The sequence below is a fragment of the Bacillus rossius genome, chromosome 3 (genome assembly GCF_032445375.1).
Source record: "Bacillus rossius redtenbacheri isolate Brsri chromosome 3, Brsri_v3, whole genome shotgun sequence".
Classification (NCBI taxonomy): domain Eukaryota; kingdom Metazoa; phylum Arthropoda; class Insecta; order Phasmatodea; family Bacillidae; genus Bacillus; species Bacillus rossius.
The window spans coordinates 71281343-71306475 of record NC_086332.1 but is presented as its reverse complement, the minus strand read 5'-3'; the positions used below and the strand labels follow the sequence as shown (position 1 = coordinate 71306475).

Genomic DNA, 25133 nt, shown 5'->3' with positions numbered 1-25133 from the left:
TTTATATCAGTCACTCACACATTCACACACATAATATATCTGCAGTAGGTAAGCCGCGAAATGAATGCTAAGCAGCAGGTGTTCAAAAAACAAATTTTCATCCCTTGTTCGAAGGTAGCTAAGGTGGATGAAATAAAATGGTTAGACAAAGACTCATCCTGCTAGCGGGGTCAGTTTTTGTTCGTCGCAGTGTGGTATCCCAAATAGAGAACAGTATTTTTTTTTGTTTTGCTCATGAGCCTGATTCCAGCTGCGATAAGTCACAAGGTTATAAAGTAGATCAAAAGTTAATATTTATAATTTAATGTAGAAATATCAAATTTTTGGTCACTGAAAAATTATAAATATCCAAAAGAATTCACAGTATGGTGATAAAATTCTGTTCGGTTATTATGGAGAAAATGTTGAACTTCGTCAGGATATCTGAGAGTTTTTGGTTTGGAACTCCACTGCCAAATAAATTCTTTTGAAAATCCTTACGAAAACAAATAACAATACGAGTAATTATCTAGTTTTTAGAGTCTTATATATAATTGTTAATTTTCTAACTGATCCATGAAACTCATACATTAAAAACACCAAGTAGCTATCATTATATTTTTTTAGAACTTAGTATTTTACTCTATATACATTACAATTTTTGTAGTAGTACTTTACTCGATATAACTTAAATGAAATGACATTTCTGAGACTAATTTCTCTTAATGAATCTGTACTCCTGCGTTAAAGTGTTGGGAGCACTGCAATTCAGTGACATTTTACAAATCTAACTTATGAAACTACTTGATCCTATTATCAGTGCTTTTCAAGCTTTTTGAGAGTTGCATGCGATGCGGACGCAACTCCCGCGCCAGTGCGACCAGCAGCATGAACGTGCCGTGGCCACGCATGTAGTTAACGGAACGACCGTGGAGCGGGCCGGCGCCACCAGCCTCCCCCCTCTGAACAAACCCCCGCGCGGGGACCAGACGGCCGAGGTCCGAGTCCACCCGGCCGCGCGCAGATAGCCAGACCAGTGCTGCCCCTCGTCGCCGCGATGCGCTGCCTGCTCGCGTGGCTGCTGCTGCTCGCCGCGGCGTGCCCGCGCGGCCGGGGCGAGGTGGAGCGCAACGACACGGGCGGCTGCGGCGACCCCGCGGCGGGCTGCACGCGGCGCTGCTGCGCGGAAGGACACCGCTTCGACGCCGCCCTCCGCTGCGCGCCCGCCCCCGAGGACCCCCCGCCGCCCCGCCCGGGCCTGGGCCAGCTCCGCGGCTACCCCTGCGCGCTGCGCTTCCGCCTGAGGCCCGACCGCGACCCGGAGGACGCCTTCCAGCTGCTGGACGACGGCCGCCTGCTGGCGCCGGGGGTCGCCCCTGAGCCCTTCCCCACGTCGCAGTTCTGCGTGGAGCCCCTGGGGGACGGCCTGGCCGCCTTCCTCTGCTTCCCCGACCAGCGCCGCGCCGTCAGCGTGGCCTACCCGGCCTGCATGCTGGCCTCGCTGCCCTGCCTCGCCGCCACCTTCCTGGCCTACGCCGTGGTGCCGCGCCTGCGCAACCTGCACGGCAAGGTGCTCATGTGCCACGTGGCGTCGCTCTTCCTGCTGTACCTGGTGCTGGCGGCCGCCGACCTGGGCGCCTTCCGCCCCGGCACCGTAGCCTGCGTCGTCGCAGGTACGTCCCGCCACCGCGCTCTAGCTCTGCGCCTCTCGCTTCCGTACATCCATTAGCTTCGGAATAGCGTCGCGTTTTACTGAAGTTTTTTTTGGCATGAGTTTTGTTTAAAACGTTATAAGTAGAGCACCTGTAAAATTCGCGGATTCAATGTCCTCCAGGATAGACTCTATTACACTCTACACACACTCGGGCAAATGCCACCTGTTCATTGGTTGCTGACTTGTGAGTCGTCTCGACCGAGTGTCTGTGATTCGACACTTCTTTGAGCGAGGGTCTCTAATTGGCCCTCATTACTCCAGATTAACAGTGAACCAATTGCAGAAGCAGCGCTAAGGTATAATTATTTGAATTGTAGCGTATCACGAAATGAATCCGCGAATTTTGCAGGTCCCCAATTAATAAGTGATAACTCAAATAGAAATGAAAAGATAATAAAAATTACCGAAAGGCAATATTTAACTGTCATTATAAGTATTTTTAATATTTTGAGATTCATAACATCATTTTTATTTTGATAGCTAACATTTATAACATCCAAGCTACATTTTTTTTTATTGGTCGATGTTATTTACGTTTCTCTGAGTATTAGTACATTTATATTACGACTCAAAATGGTTACGTTAACATTATTACGACCAACTGTCAACATGTGGTGCTAGTAGTTAAAGTATTATTTTACTATCCATCCCTTAGAAATAACGTCCTTTACATCGTGGCTGAATTTGCTAAGGGCTGCAGGGATGTGTGTGGTGTGGACGCATCCCTGTGTGTTCGTACGAGTATATCGCCTCTGTTTACAGCTCGTACCCGGCAAGCGACCTTGCACCCTTCGAGCAAACAAAGCACTGTTGTACAGAGTCGAGACTCGGCACTGAGGAGAAGTTAGCTATCAAAGCTATCAAAGCTTCGCATTTTCTTTTAACTCCATATTCAACTACACAAATATGAAAGCGGTTTTGACAAGATTTTTAAAAAATGATAAATGCATATAAGTAAAATAAATGATATATTCAATTAATAAATGATATTTATAAATTATATCATTTAAGGTGCGTAATAAATAGTTTCAAATGTGTATCAAATATTAATGAGAAATAATGTAATTTTTTTTAGCCCTTATATTTTTTTATGGCTTTGTAACATTTTTTTTTGCTAAAACCAAAATGGGAGATGGAATGAAAGCGTATAATTAATGTTTAACCTTCTGCCCTTGTACTATGATACAGAGTACACATCAAATTCACGCTTATCGCACAAATATGTTTTACCACTGAATCAGGTTCCATGCAGCATGCATGTGGGGCACAATCACAATGTCATGTTGCCTTCATTTCGCCAGGATTCAGTATGTTGAATATATTTTAAATCTTGTTAGATTGCTAGATCATTCGTCAGTAATTGTTGTGATAGTACTTAATTTCATGTTTTATTCATAGATATAACTTATTATACGTTGTTTATGTCTCTTTGTTCAGTGCAAGAGAAGGCGTACACACCATAACTGCGCCAAAAAAAGTTGAACAAATAATACAATAAAATTATTTTTTTCATACGTACAAGTAAAAACTATTAAAGGGTTTCGTAAAGTCAAAAATTAGTAAAATAAAACACGTTACATCAAAACGCAAGTAACACATTTTTCCAAGGTTTTATTTAGTGTACAGCAACTGTAAAAACTAGCCACTGCGCCCTATAGTATCATACTGTAGTTAAGTTAGCTTAACAACTACAGTGCAGTTTGCTCGCAGCTCGCAATCGCATGTGACCTTTCACCGAGCTGGATGACTTGCGCGTTTCTGATTTTGTGACCAGTAGTTGCCCTAGACTCTGTGGGGCCCTCGTCTACCTACTTTTTTTGAGGCCTGCCCCTGGAAAATGTAAAAATATTTACTCTTTCAAGCATTTTTAACCCAATCTGGAACTTAAAATTATCCTTCAGTCAGTTTTGTAAATAATTTAAGATCAAATTACCGATATAATCACACTATGGGTAGCAATAAAATCATTGAAATTTTGTTTTAATATACGAAATCTCGGATATTGACGGAACACATTAAGTTTTAAAAAAAATAATTCTCATTTTCCCTTTAATGTCCATATTTTTAACAGAACACTATACAAACGAAAATCAATAAAAATTAACAGCACCTGCGCGGGTCCTGAGCGATTGCCCGTCTTGCCCTGCCCTGGAGCCGCTCCTGTGACTGGAGAAGCAGACCTTCCTCAATAGCTTTAGAAGTAGACCCGTGATTATTAGTTTTTAGGTGCCCATTTTCATTGCAATAGAACAAGTAATTGTTGCTCTGTTTTTTTCTCTTCAGGCGATATAGCCTTTTTTGTTTTGTTTTTTAATCATTTAAACACGAATATACTTTCAATTAATCCCCCTCAACCATGGCCGAGAAGACAGGAACAGGATATATCAATAAAAAGTTTTAGCCACGTAGCTTCGAAAGTCCTGTTTACCGAGATCATATTTTTTAGGCTTTACAGTGGACCCCTCACTGGAACCACACCCTCAATAACGGAGAGCAAAGATGAATGCATAAAAAGCACCGTTAACACAGCCAAAATTATGTGATGTCAAATGTTGCATGCCTATACAGCAGAGAGAATTCTGTGGCAGGAATTAGTCAGAGAAATATCACAGCACAGATGAACACAGTGCGCTGACAACGACGAGACAATTACAACAAGACAATTGCATGACCTCGGACAACACCGATAAAAATACGAACCCAAATATGAAATGGTCTAGATACTCTGGACACCACCACAACGACGACAGCAAAGAGAACACAGTAGACTTCCTAAGACAAAGCATTTGCGTCGTTTTGGGGAACAGATCTGCTCGCGTTATCAGGCACGAACAAGTTCCGTCGTGAGCAACGGATAACTTTTAGTGGAGATGGTGCCATTTTTTTTTGTTAAGTTGTTAGGTAACATTCTACTGTACATAACGTAAAATCGATTTAAATGGGCCCTTTTTTTAGATATTTAGTTGATAAATTCATGATCAGTTATTCTTGTAAATATTATTTGTGAAACTTGTTGCTCGTCCATGAAGCATAACTACGCAGCTATACTTGGCACAATCACTAAAATGCTTAATACCTAACGTATGTATAAAAATCTGCAATGATCAATCAGTCCAATACACCGCCTCTCATTACTCACTCGTCCGCCGCGCACACAACACCGCACCATATGCTCCGGTCCCCAATTATCCGAGTCCGTCACTCGTCGCCCACTATCGCTCGCGAAGGGGTGACACGCCCCCTTCACTTCACTGCCACCTCAGGTCGGCCTCCATGTTTATACCCTGGAAAGGTCTCCTGGCCCTTCGAAATTTCGTGCCGTAAAAATCCCCCGAATAAATATTATTAATAAATGATATAAATAAAGGAACAATTCTTATTTTTAGTTCAATATTTATTATAATTATAATTATTATACACTCGAAGCTCGAGAACAATGGCGTTCTAGTTAAGCCACTTAACGCGGGCGGGGGTTATAGGAAGGTGCCGAACCCTCGAGAGACACGGAGAAGCTCTCGGGCTCAGTGGCAAGCGCTGGGAAAGGTGGAAAGAGGGGAAAAGGGAGCAGCGGCCGCGCTATTGGATAGTTGTTTTACCTGAGCTGCGCCTACTCCAGGAAAGTGAGGGGGGCTAATGGTCCTCAGGGATCACACAGCAGCCTTGCAACAATATGTTAAATTAAAATAACTTTTTAATAGTTACAATTTTAATAGTTACAATAGTGCTCATCACTAAAGTCTACGACTGTTGGTGAGCATGTGACAAATTCAAATAAATAAAATAAAATAAAATAAAAATTTATTGTCAAACATATGAACATGTAAAATATAAATTTCACTTTGAATAATAATTTTATGTGCTGTCTTTTTCGGCGTTGTCCATGACTAGTGAAAAGGGCAAACATATATTCGTTGTTATTGGCTCCTGCATTTACTTTCATAATCAAGGGGATATAGGAAGTGGGCGCGAGACGTTCACTAGTCCGTAAATTGTGTAAAATGTAAGAATTGAGCTACTACCTCACGTACGTACGTACGTTTGACTACTCGTCCTTTTAACGGATATAGTATACGAAGTACACTGGTACACATTCTTTTTCCCTACTTTCCCTTTCGTTTCTCAAAACCATTTCCAAAGAATAAGTAAAGAGGCACAGAGACGTTACTTCCATGTCGGCGAATTCTGGAGTAGTAGGTTTACTTACCAACCCAGTCAATAAAGACGAGAAAAAAAAAAAACAAGAAATATTTTGTAATAAAAGAAATATATTTAATATGTAGGAGTGTCTATTTTCTGCATACTAATTCCTTATAAATAATATATTCGTGTTAAATTGTTAGTGTCTTCCTTTTGCAAAATATATTTTATATATTTTCGCTTGAAATAATTTTTTTTTCCAGCCATGCAGGGAAGCATATTCGTTAATTTTTTTCTTACATATGCTAGTTATTTTCTCAATAGTCATTCGTTTCGGGAGGTCATTGTTTATAACTCGCCCTCAAATATATTCCGGACCATTTTCGATATTGGAATCGATTTAAATTAGAATTTTCAACTTTTTTTTCAAGCAGTAGAATTATGAAAGTATAGGTACACGTGCGTAAGACTAAATGAAGTGTAACAGTTTGACCACTCTTTCGTATAATTTTGTAAATATCCACAAAGAAATATAATAATTTAAATGGACTGAAATTAAATAGCTTCACAACCATTAAATATTTAAAGATTCAATATGCGATTAATGTATGTCGCTCTAATACAATGAAAAATTTTGAATCATATGGGATGGGGGAGTATTTTTATAGTTTACATAAGGGCTAACTTCTGTTAAGTAAACAAAACCTTTTAAAAAACGCGATGAATTATAGTATTTATTATTAACATACCAGTTTAACCATCTCACGAAAACAAAATTCTGACGATTATTATTTCAGTAACTACACACCTGGGAAGTCTGCGCGTCTGTCATTTATGTAGAGCTGACGTCACGGATGTGCCGAGCGTGATTGGTTGGACAAATATTCGGAAATATACGCGTCTAGCGCATTGCACCTAATATGCAAAAACAGCAACCATTACTGAAAGCTGTGCAAATAACAAGGGTTGAAAGACACAAAAAAATCATAACTTGTTTAGTAGGTATACTATCAAATCCGTTATAATTAACTGTAAGAGTCTGAACGTATCCAAAACGTTTGGCTGAAACATATTTTGATGAAACGAACTAAGAACAGGGGTTAAAATAATGGGAGAAAATCAATATTTACTTATAAGTTTGTTCAAACATATTTTAACCATCTTAATATTATTTAAACCTTGGTAAAAGTATCTTTTATACGTCTACATATTAATTAGTGCAAGGGATAAAAAAAAATTGTGTTTTAAAGTAGAAAAATTCATAACTGCCTTAGTAGACACAATATGAAATTCGTTCTAAGCTATTTAATGCTGGATGCAATAAGTTAAAAACTTCGAATCATTTTCACTGCATGGAATATTTGATAATATTTATCAATCATTCTATATATAGTTACGCTCATCACTGATTTAATGATGGAGTAAAGCTTTAAGAGAGAGAGCGCCTACCTGCAGAATGTTCCAGTGCGCCGGAGCTGACGGTAACAACCAGGGCGGCCTGCCGTGCTTTCTTTCCTTCTGTCCAATGGGAGGCTTCACTTTCAGGATGTACGGAAAAAAAGTCCGAAAATTGACTTTCGTAGTTGTTTTGTAATTTTCTTTGTAAGTGAAAAAATTTGCATTTGTGAGTAAATGCCAATGTTACAATATTTCAATCCGCGTGTACCCACAAATAATAAATTTTGCGTGGAATCGAGGCTTAGGCGTTTAGGGAAAACTGGTAAGTAGACCAGAAAAATAAAAATTAAACTGACAAAAACTTTGAGTATTATTATTCATTACGTAAGTCATCTACCGTTGAATTTATAATTTATTTTAAAAGTTAATGTTGTAGAACTCGGTTTATTTTCTGGCACCAAGGTGGTCTCCAAATTCTCGTAAATATTTGGGATGGTATTATTTATTGAGTTTGGATATTGTTGCATTAAATCTTTCGTCCTATTTGCTTATGCATGAGTCACAATTTTTTCGAGTTTATTGTTGGCTAATGAGATCTTGTTAAATAGCCAAATAACTAATGATAGAGATTATTAAAGTGCATATATATATATATATATATATATATATATATATATATATATATCAGTTTGCATTATAGTACGCTGCTAGATAATAATGCAAATAACGGATTGTTTTATCATTTTTTTTCTTGGGAGAAGCCTCTCCCTTCTCACCCCTCCCCCCGAAAAATTCAAGGAGGAACCTTTGTGAGCACCTCTGGTAGAGACAGTTGTATGTCGAGAAATGTTACGGACACTAAACAGTACTACTGCACCTTGATTTAACCTTCTACATTATATGGTAACTATTCTCTGAGAAGTGTGGGATCACAGAAAACCAAGGCTTCTAGAGCCATAGGGAATGGATACTTCATTTCATCGCGACTTGGAGGTGTTTGAGGAAGAGCTACAATGAAAGGCTGAGACAACCAATCAGCATCACTGCCACCCAACCATCTTAACCCTTAGTATAACCTGTGGTTGGCTCAGAGAATCCCATCCCGAGAGTATCATAAGTCGCTTAGCCAAAGCTATCACATCTCTGGGACCCTTAAGACAACCCCGAGAGCCTATGATTTGGCCGAGGTTTAACCAATCTCTGCTAGCTTTCCAGTCTAGTACTGGAGCTGTTTCGCTGCTCACTTCGCGCGTTTTTCAATGGAGTGGGGGCACCTTTGGACGTGCTCTGAGCGATAAAAGCTACCATTTGCCAGTGTGAATTGTGGTGCCAATAGTAATTTTTCGCACAATTTTAAATTTGAATATTAAACTCTACTCTTAACAGTAATTTTATAGCTTCCTCACCAGCGGGGAATACCAGCATCAACAAGGGTCACCCCCCACTACCGCCTGGATTTATCATGCACTTGAAGGCCTATATGGTCTGTTAGCCATTGAGGTAATGCGGTGACTGTTCCAGTCCAAGACATAGGAGATGCCTGGGAAACTGGTCCCGTAGAACCAGCCCCTCGGATAACCCACTGGCTTCAGCGCCCCAGATTTTACAGCAATATGTGCACAGACTAGTAATTGCGATTGGTTTTCCACATTGAAACAAATCTTTTGGGACCCAACATCTTGAGGTCTCGGCAGTGATGACCTACCCAGTTAAAGTTTTCGAACCTTTTGCCATTGTCTGTATAGAGGCCCTTTCCACCCCTCCAGATCTCTCTTTCCAACCTCTGAGGATGTCGGGGGACGTGAAATCCCCAGCAGAGCTCACTTTGGTAAACATTCTTGGCACCAAGCTGAGGTACTGAGTGAGTTGCCTTGGCGTGGAGATGCTATATGTTCGCACCCACGCATCCTTTCTGTGAGTCTGTTTGATTCTGCCACAGATACTAGTGCTAGCAAAGGATCCGACACTGCAAGCGGCAAGCATCTTATCGCAATGATTCAGGCCCACTCTAAACTCACCCACTCACATGAGCATGTTTTTCGGCTACCTCCGCTTGCCAAGATTAACATAACTGTACAACAGTGTGTGCACCACCGGGCATAACTGGGCAACAACAATTGTTTAACAGTCCAGCACTTTTTAAGAGACTCAGTACTGACGCCACCAGTCAGGCACTGGGAACATCCATCCTTAACATCAAGAGGACCCCGAACGGGGTGCTCATATGAGGGGAGGGAATTGAACCTTCAGCTGACGAATACTCCAGCCAGCACCAACCTATTGTACTATCGATTTTACCCATCACAGGCTGGCCACACCTCTGATCCAACCTCATCCAGAACAGAAGAGAATGTGGGTGATAATTCAACCGCATACAGAAGGAGATAAACTCCTTATAATCACATTCAGATAAGCTGTTAGAGCCCCGGCTATAACGAGAGGCTGAATCAACTCATTACAACATCGTCATCACCAAGCAACCACTAGATAACTCAGTTAACCAAACAATTGATTGTGTCCTTGACCCTAGAGTCCCGATACTCAGATAAGCAGATTATTCAACAAAATTCTGCAATTGTTTTACATGCTGGATTTAACTGACATGTACTCCTATAAATGCAGAACCCACCCAACCTTAGAGCCATCGGAAAATGGATACGCCATTTCGTCGTAACATAGAGGTGTTTGAGGAGGAGTTACAACGAGAGACCGAGGGTACCTATCCCGAAGAATAACACCACCCTATGAGTATCACAAGTTAATTATCCAAGTCTATCACATCTTGGACCCCTCAAAAAATTCAGAGCGCCTGTAATCTGGCAGTAGTCTATTTAGACCTCTACTAGCTTTTCAGGATAGTACCAGAGCTGTTTCGCTAGTCACTGCGTCCGCCCTTCAACAGGGTAGGGATCCATCTGGACGTGCTCTAAGCGGTCATAAATACCATCTGCTAGTGCATGTCCTCACCCTGTGACCTCGGCTGGTACAGAAGACATCAACGGAGTTTTATAAATCAGGACGGGTCACCTTGCACTACTGCCTAAACATTTTAAGTACCTGCGGGCTTGTAAAGTCTGTTAGTCCGTAAACTAATATGGTAACTGTCACAGTCTACGGTGCATGATATACCTTGGAAACTAGTCTCGTGGGGCCAGCCCCTCATACACTCCCTTAGCTCCGGTGCCTCAGAGCAAACAGCACGGGAACCTAGTTCAAAGCTTTCGCTTCACTTGATTTATAACGTGCGAGTTCCTAAACTCTTGAGGGCCGGCATGTACTCCCCGAGAGGGGCTGAATGCGACGGAGCAAGGCGTGGCCCCAAATGGCGACGGAAACAGATACGCCGTTTCATCGCAGCCCAGAGGCGTCGATGGAGGCAATGTCGAGAGGCTGAGGTCACCTATTCCAACATCGGCACTAACTCTCCGATGCCGTTCAGCAAACTAGTGGCTATCTCACTGGCAAGTCCTCCAGCGAGGAACCACAGGTGCCTATCCGAGTCTATAGGATTCTGTAAACCCCCTTCGGATTTACCGAATGCTGTTCACAGAAAGCCCATGATCCGACCAGGTTCCTATCCAAACCTTTACTACACTCCAGGCTTGTGCCGGATCAGATTAATGCTACTAACTAGTCCACCTGTTTCGAATTAGGTATTCTAGGGCTTGCTCGTAAAGCTCTGAGAGACCACTAAACTTAACCGTAGCCGACCGCAGACGACACCATAATTGCCAACTTGGCAAGAACACCATCAGTAAAATTTGAAAAAAAAAAAAATTTTTTTAGTGAAATGTTAGTGAAACACGGACCATAAGTAAAGAAACATCCTTAACAAATCAATAGTTTAATGGATGCATACCTGTTAAAAAAATACTTAATACCTGAAGAACTAATTAAAGTATACTTTAGAAAACAAAACCAAAGAAAACCAGGGCTAATCGATTCAAATAAAGGTGAACTTACCAAGAGATATAATCCTTAAATTTAGATAACAATTAATATTATTTAAAAACGTCACATACATTTACACAAGTTCAACAAAAAAAAGTATGTGGAGTCTATAGTGTTAAAATTTATATTAATATTTTTACGTCACGGATTTTCCGTAAATAAAATAACAACATACCGGAAGTACTCCTTTCCAACTCTAAAGACATTCCTATATTTGCCCTGCAAACAGCGTTTCTAGATTCTTACTGGTTTTTGAGAAATTGCAGTTTATTGGTTCCCGATGCCATTTCTTTGAATATAGCAGCCGTTTATTTTTGGACCCGCAAGTATACTTTTTTTGTGTCTGACGTCAGAAATGTTTTCGGGAACAAATTTTTAGAGTGATCTGCTAAACTAAACTGACTGTCATGATCTATTAAAAAAAACTGTTGAAATACATTCCACTTGAATCAAAAGCGTGGTACTGGTACAGCTCGTAGAAAATAAACAGTTGATTTTTATTCTCGGCTTATAGAACATTACTAACGTGTTTCAAACACTTTACGTTATAAGAAACATCATTGTTCCCGTCAAGTAAAACATTTAAAACAACAGCGATATCACCAATATCCTGATGAGCTAGTTAGCATATATTTTTGGTTGATCTTTCTTTTATGTTCTTTAGCAAATGGATTTCCACGCTATTTATAATTCTAAATCGAATGCACGAATAATTCATAAAGAACTTTAATGTGACATAGTTTCGGAAAAAAAGCTTAGGTTCTTTTACAATGGTATTTTTTATTTAGATTTATTTCACATGAAGATTCTTTTAAAAGTAAAAGTGGACTCTTATAAAAACTGTTAAAAACAGCAAATTAGGTAAATTCATTTACTACAAATAAGTGGAATTTCACTGATATTCATTAGTTTAAAGCAGCTTCTTATTTGGAAATGATATTTTGAGAATTATCTCAAATTTAAATCTCCTGGTTTTAGCTACACATATGTTAGCAGTGTATAATAAATGGAAAATCTATAAAGCCAGAATATATTTTTAAATAACGCCTCTTTCAAGTCATTTATCAGGCCAAGGATGTCTCTAACAATATGAATGTGTGGCGTAAAGATCCACTCTTTGGCATTATCTGAATGTCAACTTGGATGCGCATGTTTGACCTTTGCTAAAGAAAATTAATGATTTTTATTTGTAAAGAAATGGTTTAAGATAAGTAGAACATTTAGAGTTGAGTTCACAAAAAAATTATCCTTTTTGGAATGCCCCAGTCCCTTTTTCGACTTATAGATCACAGCGGCAATTTAGTTCTACAGAATCATTAGATCAATCGGTTTGGCATCGAAGCTGTCGTAATGTTCCTTTTGAATCGTTGTACATTGTACGCTGATGTTCTAAGGCTCACCGTAACCATTCAGTTGACGAAAAGGCTACTGTGACCTCAAATTGCTTCTTGGGAAAGTATGCATGTCAGTGGTACTATTACCACTCACCCATGGAAAAGAGAATTACATGTGCATTTGGTCTAGGAAATGGTCCTTAAGGGGCGATAGAAACTCGGTCATTGGATTATCGCAAAATTTACTCTTTATTCTGAAGGGGTAGTGACAATATCAGCTTTCAAAGGAGGAAATGTTTCATACAGCACTTCTTTCAAAGGAACTAGATGTGGAGGAAACGGTGGTAGTTGTAGCTTATAGTAGGTAAAGGTCACAGAACTTTTGTTTTTAATGTTTGGTGATACCACTTGCAGCTTTTCGGAAGAATGAGTCTCATTCACATCTTCCCTCGGAAATGATGTCGATGATTGCAGCGGTTCAAGAGAATAAGTCACAAAGACCTCTTTTTTTGGAGACAATGTCGATACATTTAGGTTTTCAGAAGGATACTTCTCAAAGGCCTCTTCCTGCAGAGATGATGGTGACTCATGCAGCTGCTCTGGAGGATATGTTTCATAGACCTCTTCCTTCAAAGGGAATGGAAACTCTTGCAGCTGCTCGGGAGGATAAGCATCAAAGGCCCCTTCCCTTGAAGATGATGTTGAGGCTTGCAGCTCTTCAAAAGGATAAGTCTCGTAGACCTCTTCCCTCAAAGGTGATCGCGAATCTTGCAGCTGCTCGGGAGGATAGGTGTCAAAGGTTTCTTCCCATGGAGATAATGGTGCTTCATGCAGCTCGGTAGGATATGTCTCATAGACCTCTTCCTTCAAAGGGAATGGAAACTCTTGCAGCTGCTCGGGAGGATAAGCATCAAAGGCCCCTTCCCTTGAAGATGATGTTAAGGCTTGCAGCTCTTCAAAAGGATAAGTCTCGTAGACATCTTCCCTCAAAGTTAATCGCTTATCTTGCAGCTGCTCGGGAGAATAAGTGAATAAAGTCTCTTTCCATGGAGATAATGGTTCTTCATGCAGCTCGGTAGGATATGTCTCATAGACCTCTTCCCTCAAAGATGATGGTGAGTCTTGCAGCTTCTCGGGAGAACAAGTATCAACAGCCCTTTCCCTTGATGATGTTGATGCTTGCAGCTGTTCAAGAGGATAAGTCTCATAGACATCTTCCCTCAAAGTTAATCGCGAATCTTGCAGCTGCTCGGGAGGATAGGTGTCAAAGGTTTCTTCCCATGGGGATAATGGTGCTTCATGCAGCTCGGGAGGATACGTCTCATAGACATCTTCCCTCAAAGATAATGGTGAGTCTTGCAGCTGCTCGGAAGGATAAGCATCAACAGCCCTTTCCCTTGAAGATGATGTTGATGCTTGCAGCTGTTCAAGAGGATAAGTCTCGTAGACCTCTTCCTTCAAAGATGATGGTGAATCTTGCAGCTGCTCAGAAGGATAATTTTCAAAGGCCTCTTCCCTTGGCGATGATGGTGACTCATGCAGCTGCTCGGGGGGATAGGTCTCACATACCTCTTTCCTCGGAAACGATGTGTCGACTACCAGTTGTTCAAGAGAATAAAATTCAAAGGCCTCTTCTCTCGGAGACAATAGCGATTTTTGTCGGTGTTCGGGAGGGTAAGCATTAAACACCTCCCCCACTTCTCTCCGATAAGTAAGCTGGATGTTTCGGTGTTGAGTGATGCCGTGGAGCCAATAGGGTGTAATAGAAGCCAAAACCAACCACGTCCTTTGCAGTAACCTAAGGCCAGAGATGCTGGCTGTCATAACTGCTGATAAGGTTGATTTCATAAAGCTGATTTTCTGAAACACACATACATAAATTGCACTATGAATACAAAACTGTTACTGTCATTATACATTATTATTGACCTTACTTAGTTGAGAAAAACCGATAACTGATTCGTGAGTCACGAGAATGGTCCGGGGAGTGCTTCAAAAATAAATAAAAGCTAGCAGTAAGTTAAACCCTCAGATTTGTGAACATTTTAGTGTGAATCAACTAAAACGCTAATGAAATTATCCTGTTGGCGAAAATCACTATTTTCCTGTTTAATCTGTAATTTAATAACATTAATGTGTGTAATAAACTAAATGGGGATATAATTTAACTTAACGCCTATTCTTTTACTTATCACTTGTTTTAGATTCTACCCGTCAAACCAAGCTACAGAACTGGACCCAGTATTGTCTTGACTTGGTAAACAGAGCATATTAAAATTTTAAATAACATTCGAACCATTGTTTTTATAGTCATGTCATTTCAAGCATTATCACAAGAAAATAATAATAATTGGCTTTACATCCGGAAAATAAGCTGAGTAGACCATAATTACGTATTAGTGCGTGGAATTCACCTGACTATAAATACTTCAGTGTGACAAGCATAAGCAAAACAATGTCACCTGGTACTGCTTGCAAGTGATGAGTTAAGTATGATTTATCGCGAAAATGATTAAAGACAGTTTAATTTTACAGAAATTTTACGGGCCAAGTTATTTGACGATAATTCTGTAGCTTCTTCTTAATCCTCGTGTTGAAATAATTTTTAACAGAGTGCCTTTTTTACACGCTTTATATTAGCTTCACCTGTATGTTTGTTTGTATGTTTGTAACCGACTCGTTTGCACTCGATTTTGACCCACTTTAAACGGCCAGATTTCATTCAAACTTTGTAGATTTATCGAGGACCGATGACAATACACTAATTTGATAAGATTATTTCATTATTCAATTTACAAAATAAGATTTTTGTGAATTTATATAAATTCACAATATTTAGTAGGCTTTGTTTATATCGCGCCAAAGACAAACTGAAAGAAAAGAGTTCGCACATTGTAAAGAAAACCATTTCACTCATGTGCGAACTCTTTTCTTTCAGTTTGACTTTGACCCGATATAAACAAAACCTACTAAATATTGTGACATTTAATTAAATGAAAAGTGAGAGTGGGTTATGATTATTGTGAACAATATACTTTCTTGAAGAGAATATTATCTATATTTGTAAAAAAATATGAAAAAAACTGAAATAAGGGCTTTAAATGTTCTTTCTTTCGTTAAATAGAGAAAAACAATTACGTCTTTGTTTCATTTTACCAATTAACCAAGAGTGAAACATTATTATAAAGCAACATTTTCTACAAATATTTCACGAAACATGGAAAAATTGAGGTTTGATTTTGCTGTGAAACCAAAAGCAGATGGGAAATAAAACTTCATATGCATAACCTCAATAGCTACACCTGATGGGCAGATTTTTGAAATTCCACTCGAACACCAACCTGCAAATCTACACCAAGCAGTTACAAATACTCCAAACTATGCCAAGGTCAGTAAATCATTAAATAAAAGACATCAAACATGGAAAATAAGGATAATTTGACAGATGATATATCAAAAACCTATTTGGATAGAGAGCAAAACTTACATTTTAAGGATTTTTACCTGGAAGAAATTGAGGAAAAAACAAAAAGTGCTGGATCTATACCTAATGGATCAAATAAAAAATTAAAAAAACTGTTAGAAAAATTTATTGAAGGGAAAAAAAACTATATCTCAAACTCAAAATTGAAGAAAAATTGCAAAAGATTTCATGATTGAGAAATTCACGGGCAGAAACTCAAATGCTTACCAGTGGATTAAAGATTTAAACAAAGAATGTGAACGTTTCCTAATCAAAGAAGACAAAAAGAAAATATAAATTTTAAAAAATTTCTTAGAATACTCCAGTGTAGTTTGGTACAACTGCATGCAAATGAAACTTACAGTGGAATCGGACTGGAACAAATGGGAGAAACGTTTTTGTGAGACATTTGCAAACAAAGGATGGTTACCCATCAGATATGCTGACTTAGAATAAACATCAATGACTTCCCGAATATATTGATTTTCATAGCAGGATATTGAAATTATTGAGTACTGTAGTTCTCCAACACGCTATATTGGATATATATTTTATAAGCAGCCAATATTTACTCAAATTCACTTTAATAGTAAAGTCATGCAATAAATAAAAACTTGAGCCACATCTAGAGACGAGATAAAACAGTATTTATCGATTTTATTTTAACTGCAGTCAATATCTATTCAAAATCCACTTTAATAGTAAATTGATGTAATAACTATCAAGTTTTTTTACATTGTTATAAAATTTCTTTCATACGTCGATAAAAAAGTATCACTTTAAATTATAAATAAACCAAACTAAAAAGTAGAAAATAAATAATAGTTTAAAAAACTAAAAAACACGCTTTATATAGAAAACCAAACTAAATAAATAGAAAATAATTTTTAATAAATTTGAATTAAGAATAGTGTAATTTTTTTTAATAAATATAAATGAATGATAGTTTGTATGAGAAAAAAAATGTATTTTATTTAAAAACAATCGTGGGGTGCTTTTTAAGATATTATCGAAATGATAATCCTTCTACTCATATATGTCAATAAAATATTTATAACTATTGACACCATGCACCCCACGCTTTTTTAAATAAAATACATTTTTATATAACTATTAATATTTATTTATTAATAATTTTTACATTATTCTTAATACAAACTTATTAAAAATTATTTTCTATAATTTAGTTATGTTTTCTATATAAAGCGTGTTTTTTTTTTTTTGTTTTTCAAACTATTATTTATTTTTTAAAATGCGTAACGTTCTATCAAAAGTAGAACCGAGGAAATTGTAACTTAGGTAAAACATTAGACTCACTTTCTGGAGGAATCGGGTTTGAATACTAAAACATAAATTCTGATTTAGGTTTTACAAGTTTTCCTGAATTCACTCGAAACAAATCCTAGAATTGTTTTTTCACTATAGGCCGATGCCGATTACTTTCCCCTGTTTCCCTGACTTGCATTGTGTTTGTCTGTTTGCAATGACCTCTTTGTTGACGACGGAAGAACCAAAATAAACGAAATAATTAAGTAAATACAACTTTCAATTGTACAGGTACTGATTTTCATTGGCCCAGTCATCAGCAGGAAGACTATAAATACTAGTTATTCAAAAAAGAAACTTTGTTAACATGAACCAGTATTCTGAAATCATTACGCAGTAAAACTAATATGTAGAATACCACTTTCTCTACTCACAAAAAAGAAATAACGCAGCTCCGTTTGGCGCCTTGCGGCAGACGGTAATTAATGATATTCACATCCGTGCGCGGTTATCCGACTAACTTTGGATCTAAAACCAGGGTATGAAAGGCTAAGGATAGTGATACCTGGATGACAACATAATAGAGCTCCCAAATTTGATACTCTGGAGGTATGACGTGGATTGCGTTAGTGATAAACTAGTGGTGCCATCATCTTCAGATCCCATGCTTTGCTAAAAATATTCCTGGTTGGTATATCTGACTGTGTTCCTCGTTACACCAAACTCACTTCGGGAAAATAGAAGTGTAGCGATCAGATATTTCAAGTACTCTCACTGACAAAAAAACTTTGTTTGATATAAACAGTCGAGTTTACGAAACAGTTTGTTGGGTCAAGTATATATTCTCTTATAAAATTACAACAAAAAGTATAATTATTTCGTAGGCTTTGGCTACGTTAAAAGTAAAGAGTTCACCAACGTTTCGTTTGATATTTCAGCACTCATAATCAGGGTAAAAGTCTCCAGAGACTCCTTGCCACGAATATTTTATTTAAGCATACAAACTTTTCATTCAGTTTAGAGGATTCGGATCTAGGATCATAGAAAGTGCAAATGTGGGGCACATTGTCGTTAGCCGACAATATATTCTTAATATTCTCGAAGCTGAACGTCCCAAGGACATAAATCATTCCATTCTACATCCAGGGATGTCAGGCACCTGTTGGTTCTTTTATACTACGCTTTTATATGATTCATACGTATGTATGTTAGTATGTATCAGAAAATTTTAACATGATTTTGTCCCCCTTCAAAACGTCGGATTAACTCGAAATTTGGCGTACTTACCAAGGACCGATGACAATTCTATATTTTGAACAGTAAGACCCGTTATCCTTACTAGGATAATCAGGATTAGCGATTTTTTTTTCCTTAAACTGGTAGTGTCTTTGCGCCAAGACCAAGAAGGGAAACTACCAGGCGTGCCGATCACCTATTTCTCGGATGAGTTACCGACTTTGAATAATATGTAAATGCCGGAGAGGGAACCTGAGTACCAGCTATCTCATCCAAGGGAGGCAGCAGGCGCCCAAATAACTCATTTCTCGGATAAGTTACTGACTTAGAATTATAGATGAATGACTTCCCGATTTTATTTAAAATCATTGATTTTCATATTAGTATATTGAAAATATTGTGTACTATAGTTCTTCAACACGCAATATCGAATATATATTTTTAAAGCAGCAAATATTTACTCAAACTCACTTTAATAGTAAATTGATGTAATAAAGAAAAGCAACTAAAAAATGAAAAATAAATAATAGGTTAAAAAAACTAAAAAAGATGCTTTTATAGAAAATCCAACTAAAAGTGAAAAATAATAATGTTTAAAAAATAAAATATTCTCTTTTATAGAAAATACAACTAAAAAAAGAAAATAAATTTAAAAAATTTGAGTTACGAATAGTGTAAATAAGAACAAAATCTAATTTATTGCAAAAAAAAGCGTTGGGTGCTTTTTAAGATATTATCAAATGATAATCCTACTCATATCTGTCAATACAATTATTTGTAACTAATGACACCATGCACCCTATAATTTTTTTTTGCAATAAAATACATTTTTTTATTATTTACACTATTCTTAACTCAAATTTATTAAAGTTTATTTTATATTTTTTAGTTGGAATTTATATAAGAGCGTATATTTTAGTTTGTTACAACTATTATTATTAACTCGTAAGTCATTGAGAATGTGTACCTTGCCATTGGTTTCACCCTCGTGATAATTATAGTTATTATTATACTCACCCCTGACTCCTGGGGATACTGTGGGTTGTCACTGTCGGCATCGGCAGGAGCGAAGGCATCAGGGATGGAAAACGCTTCCAAATCCTGCATCGGAGGTGAAAGCACCGCTTGATCCTGGTCGCATGTGGCCTCTAGTTCCGTCTCTTCTGTGTGACGGCTAGGAGACTGGTCATCAACGAATAACCCCTTAACGCATTCCGCTTGAGGAGCCGTTGAATACAAGAGCATTTGGTGGTGGCTGGTCACCAGTTCCCTATATTCCACCTGCAGCTGGTCATGGATGGACATCAGCATCACCTCTTCGTCCAGAGGAGCAGAAGTAGACATCATCTGCTCGCGAGAAGAGGCAAGTGAGCAGTCGTACAGCTGAGGTGTTGATGCACTCTGCATCTGTTCACGAGTCGACGCAAGCAACATCTCTTCCATCAGAGAAGCAGGTGAAAACTGGTGTTGTTCTTGAGAAGATGGTAGTGGCCCATCACGCAGCAGGGCACTGCTAGAAGACGGCACGCCCTGTTCCTTCAGATGAGGAACTGAGCAGTGCAACTGGTGGTCGGCGGGTATGATCACGACCTCCTCCAGGCCGTGGTCGGGCCGACTGGCGCAGCGCGCTGTGGCGGGGCAGCCCCGGCCGGCGCAGGAGGCCAGCATGCGCCACAACTGGCGCAGCAGCCACAGCACGGTGACCAGCAGAGGGAGGCTGACCAAACCAACCAGCACGTACACCATCTGCAACACGATACACGCTTCATCAGCACCACTGGCTCAGGTCTTAATGACCTTGTTAACGTAGTGGGAAAACATTGCCGGTGTGAACAGCTCGTGTTGTTTCTCGTTTTTGGCCACACCAATGTGTGAACTAAAGTAACTAAAGGAAATAGGAAAAAAAACTTTTCTGGACTAATGCAAAATATTCATTTGGAAACCAGAAATAGTTTGTAATACTACAAAAAATGTATTGCAACCATGTTCAAAACATGACTATGGTTATTTTTGCATACATGAAATACATTTTTTTCTAGATAATAATGAATATTTATTACAAAAAATTACACCTAATTTTATTTTTATTTGATGTTTTATTCAAGCACTCATGATGGTTATACTTTAAGCCAATTCACAAAGCTGAATATTGTATAGGCCATACGATGTAGTCAATTCGTCAAGCCCAGGGAAAAGTTTATAAAATGTTTTTTTGTTTAAGTTTTGTAAATGAAACAGACATATTCATGTAAAATAGCAGATATTTGTACACTTGTACATTTAAACAAAAACAACTGTATCATTCCAAAATGTGTTCGTAGTAACACTGGGTTTGTATTCTTACCAGGGAATTTATGCCTTTTGTAGTTCCCGTACCTTCAATAGATAAAGTTTTTTGTAAACCGTTCCCATAATAGCTTTCCAGGTTTAACCGCGCACATAAACAAGCATAACAAAACAAAATAAAGTACAATTATTGAATAATCGATTGCCAGTACCATGGTTTAAAAATTATGCTTGAATAAAACTTCAAAAAATATATACAATTATGTGCCGATTTTCGAGAGAAATATTCAGAATTATCTCAAAAACGTATTTCATACATGAAAAAACGCCCATACCGTAACAATTTTTTTTAAATTGTCACAATATATTTGTAGTATTACAAAAAATCATTTATTGGAATTGGTTTCCAAAGGAATATTTTGTAAAAGTACAGACATTTTTTTTTATCTCTGTAGGTGAGAAATGGAGATCGTGGAGCAGCATCTGGCCTTGGTGTGAAACTCCCCCAAGTTGTGAAAATTCCTTCTCCAAACAAGCCGGGTTTGGAACGAATAATATCTTAGCAAGAGGTGAGGCGTGCTTTTATTACGTGAAATTTTTTTGATTAAATTTTAAATAATATTCACGTAATAATAAGTCAGCTAAAATATTATTATTTTTTCCATGCTAGTCATTATTTAGTTAGTTTTTATCAGCAGTTCGTAGCGTAGCCCCATTCCAAGCCAATAAATAATCAACAAATGCAGGTTACTAGTTTTCGTACATAACTTAATAATTCTGCTTCTAACCACGAAAGGATATAACATTTCTGTACTGAAAGTTCTATCAATTTAACAATTTGAATCCAGGAGCATGTGGCATAAAGATTCGTCATTGACTGGTGGTGTCGTACAATCAGGAAATTTTGCTTTCTGCAACTCATAGCACTTTGTACATCTGAATTTTAATGCAGTATTTGTTTGTTAATTCGTTACTAATGGTTTTGGTTTTTCTGAAATTTAAATGATATTTAACAAATAATTGTGAGCGTGTCTTTTAGTACTCGCCAGAGATGTATAACAGCTAATCTTAGTAACGAGAAAATTCACGTGTTCTTGTGTTGAAAATACACTTATGATATGAAACAAGCACACGAAGTTTAACGTGGAATTTTTCTAAATATTGTTAAGCGTGATTATTATACGCATATTATTATTTTTTAAATTGTGGAAGCTTATCAAACGTAGTTTCCGGACACGCCACTAGAATTTGATGCTAGAGCAGCTTCGTCGTCTACCGAATTATGCGATTTGCAGAGCGAAATGTTGACCTATATAAAGAAACGGCTCCGATAAATGCAAAACAAGATTTAAAAAATTACTAAACTCTGGCTGATTTTCGACAAGAAATTTTATCAACCTAATAAAAGGCCCAGTTTGTTAAAAATTCCTTAAACATTAACACTATAAAGTCTCTTTTTTTATTTGTTAAATTTGGTTCCCTTTATTCGCCACAAATGTCAGCAACGTGGTTACACATATCCGTTCGATGCAACTTCCGATTCAAGTAATTACTCCTAGTAAATACAGTATACCGAGAGGTAGGATACACATTAAAAAGTGTGTGTTTGGTTTACAGCGGTCTACATTGACAGTGCTGTTGGCAAATGGCGAGTACGGGCGCAGGCGGGTCAGCTCAGTCTCTGTGACTCATGGCTGGGAGGGAAACAGCACGCGGCTCTGACACGGAAACTGAGTGACAAATCTTGTTTGTGTAATTTCATTTTATTATTTGGTTGTCTTATTTTATTTATAGTTAACAAATCCTTCATTTGCTAACGCAAGTTCCCCGTGAGATTCCCTACCTTTTTTTTTTCAAGTGCTATTTATTCAAATTCTTTACTCCAGACTTATTGACCCATGTAATATAACTTGGCATCCGAATTTCACTTGCACTGCACAATTTTTTTATAAACGAAAAATTAATATTAATGTAAAAATTACAGATATCCGTAAATTTATAAATTTACACGGAAATAGCTGCATCACTGCCAAATAGTGTTTGTAGTAATACTGGGCTCGTATTCTTACCCGGGAATTTATATTTTGTGTTGTCCCAGTACCTTAATTTGCTAGAGGTATTTTAAACCGATCCCTGAATACCTTTCCAGTATTAACTACGCGCATGAAAATATTCAAATTGCGGAACATTAGATTATCTTTTCCATGGTTAAAAAACAACAACATTATTCCATCTACATTTACGCTATCTATCTTGTAAACTGGTTTCTAAAGGAATATTTTGTAAAAGTTCGGACTTTTTTTTTATATGCGCAGTGCTCAAAACCTAGGATAACACGCCGGCCGCGATGTCGAGCACGGATGTTCCCTCGATGTTGATCCCACTGACAGAGCTGACACGACACAGGGCAGGATGTTCGTCAGCTGCCTCACGGAACTGCTGTCCGGTGCACGTGGACGGTTGAGCGAGCCCTGGTCCACGCGACAACCCACGATCAAAGTGCCGGGACCCGAGACAACCCACGATTAAAGTCCCGGGACCCGAGACAACCCACGATTAAAGTCCCGGGACCCGAGACAACCCACGATCAGGGTCCCGGGGCGCGAGACAACCCACGATCAAAGTCCCGGGGCGCGAGACAACCCACGATCAAAGTCCCGGGGCGCAATACAACGAACGATCAAAGTCCCGGGGCCTGAGACAAGCCACGATCAAAGTCCCGGGACCCGAGACAACCTACGATCAAAGTCCCGGGGCGCGAGACAACCCACGATCAAAGTCCCGGGACCTGAGACAACCCACGATCAAAGTCCCGGGGCGCGAGACAACCCACGATCAAAGTCCCGGGGCGCGATAAACCTACGATCAAAGTCCCGGGACCCGAGACAACCCACGATCATAGTCCCGGGGCCCGAGACAACCTACGATCAAAGTCCCGGGGCGCGAGACAACCTACGTTCAAAGTCCCGGGACCCGAGACAACCCACGATCAGAGTCCCGGGGCGCGAGACAACCCACGATCAGGGTCCCGGGGCGCGAGACAACCCACGATCAAAGTCCCGGGGCGCGAGACAACCTACGTTCAAAGTCCCGGGACCCGAGACAACCCACGATCAGAGTCCCGGGGCGCGAGACAACCCACGATCAGGGTCCCGGGGCGCGAGACAACCCACGATCAAAGTCCCGGGGCGCGAGACAACCTACGATCAAAGTCCCGGGGCGCAATACAACGAACGATCAAAGTCCCGGGGCCTGAGACAAGCCACGATCAAAGTCCCGGGGCCTGAGACAACCTACGATCAAAGTCCCGGGGCGCGAGACAACCTACGTTCAAAGTCCCGGGACCCGAGACAACCCACGATCAGAGTCCCGGGGCGCGAGACAACCCACGATCAGGGTCCCGGGGCGCAATACAACGAACGATCAAAGTCCCGGGGCCTGAGACAAGCCACGATCAAAGTCCCGGGGCCTGAGACAACCTACGATCAAAGTCCCGGGGCGCGAGACAACCCACGATCAAAGTCCCGGGGCGCAATACAACGAACGATCAAAGTCCCGGGGCCTGAGACAAGCCACGATCAAAGTCCCGGGGCCTGAGACAACCTACGATCAAAGTCCCGGGGCGCCAGACAACCCACGATCAAAGTCCCGGGGCGCGATACAACCCACGATCAAAGTCCCGGGACCCGAGACAACCCACGATTAAAGTCCCGGGACCCGAGACAACCCACGATTAAAGTCCCGGGACCCGAGACAACCCACGATCAAAGTCCCGGGGCGCGAGACAACCCACGATCAAAGTCCTGGGACCCGAGACAACCCACTAACAGAGTCCCGGGGCGCGAGACAACCCACGATCAGGGTCCCGGGGCGCGAGACAACCCACGATCAAAGTCCTGGGGCGCGAGACAACCCATGATCAAAGTCCCGGGGCGCAATACAACGAACGATCAAAGTCCCGGGGCCTGAGACAAGCCACGATCAAAGTCCCGGGGCGCGAGACAACCCACGATCAAAGTCCCGGGGCGCGAGACAACCCACGATCAAAGTCCCGGGGCGCGATAAACCTACGATCAAAGTCCCGGGACCCGAGACAACCCACGATTAAAGTCCCGGGACCCGAGACAACCCACGATTAAAGTCCCGGGACCCGAGACAACCTACGATCAGGGTCCCGGGGCGCGAGACAACCCACGATCAGGGTCCCGGGGCGCGAGACAACCCACGATCAAAGTCCTGGGGCGCGAGACAACCAATGATCAAAGTCCCGGGGCGCAATACAACGAACGATCAAAGTCCCGGGGCCTGAGACAAGCCACGATCAAAGTCCCGGGGCCTGAGACAACCTACGATCAAAGTCCCGGGACCC

The 25133-nt window shown here is 39.9% G+C and overlaps 2 protein-coding genes across 4 annotated transcripts in view; one reads left to right on the top strand and one right to left on the bottom strand.

Annotated features, from left to right (window-relative positions):
- The window catches only part of LOC134530883 (G-protein coupled receptor Mth2-like), a 224832-nt gene that overhangs the window by 60230 nt on the left and 139469 nt on the right, over positions 1–25133 (top strand). The window contains exon 1 of one of the 3 annotated variants that reach the window (XM_063366162.1): positions 696–1652. The exons of the other annotated variants lie outside the window; for them this stretch is intronic. Coding sequence (XP_063222232.1) covers positions 1037–1652 — 616 coding nt within the window. The 5' untranslated portion in view covers positions 696–1036. Of the gene's footprint in view, positions 1–695; positions 1653–25133 lie in introns of those variants that run through there. 3 annotated transcript variants of the gene reach the window in all.
- On the bottom strand, positions 12360–20225 carry LOC134530882 (adhesive plaque matrix protein-like). Its single transcript, XM_063366157.1, has 2 exons — positions 19496–20225; positions 12360–14373 (listed from the first exon to the last, which is right to left on the bottom strand). The coding sequence occupies exons 1-2, from the start codon at positions 20222–20224 to the stop codon at positions 12763–12765; spliced, it is 2340 nt and encodes a 779-aa protein (XP_063222227.1). The 5' UTR covers position 20225; the 3' UTR covers positions 12360–12762.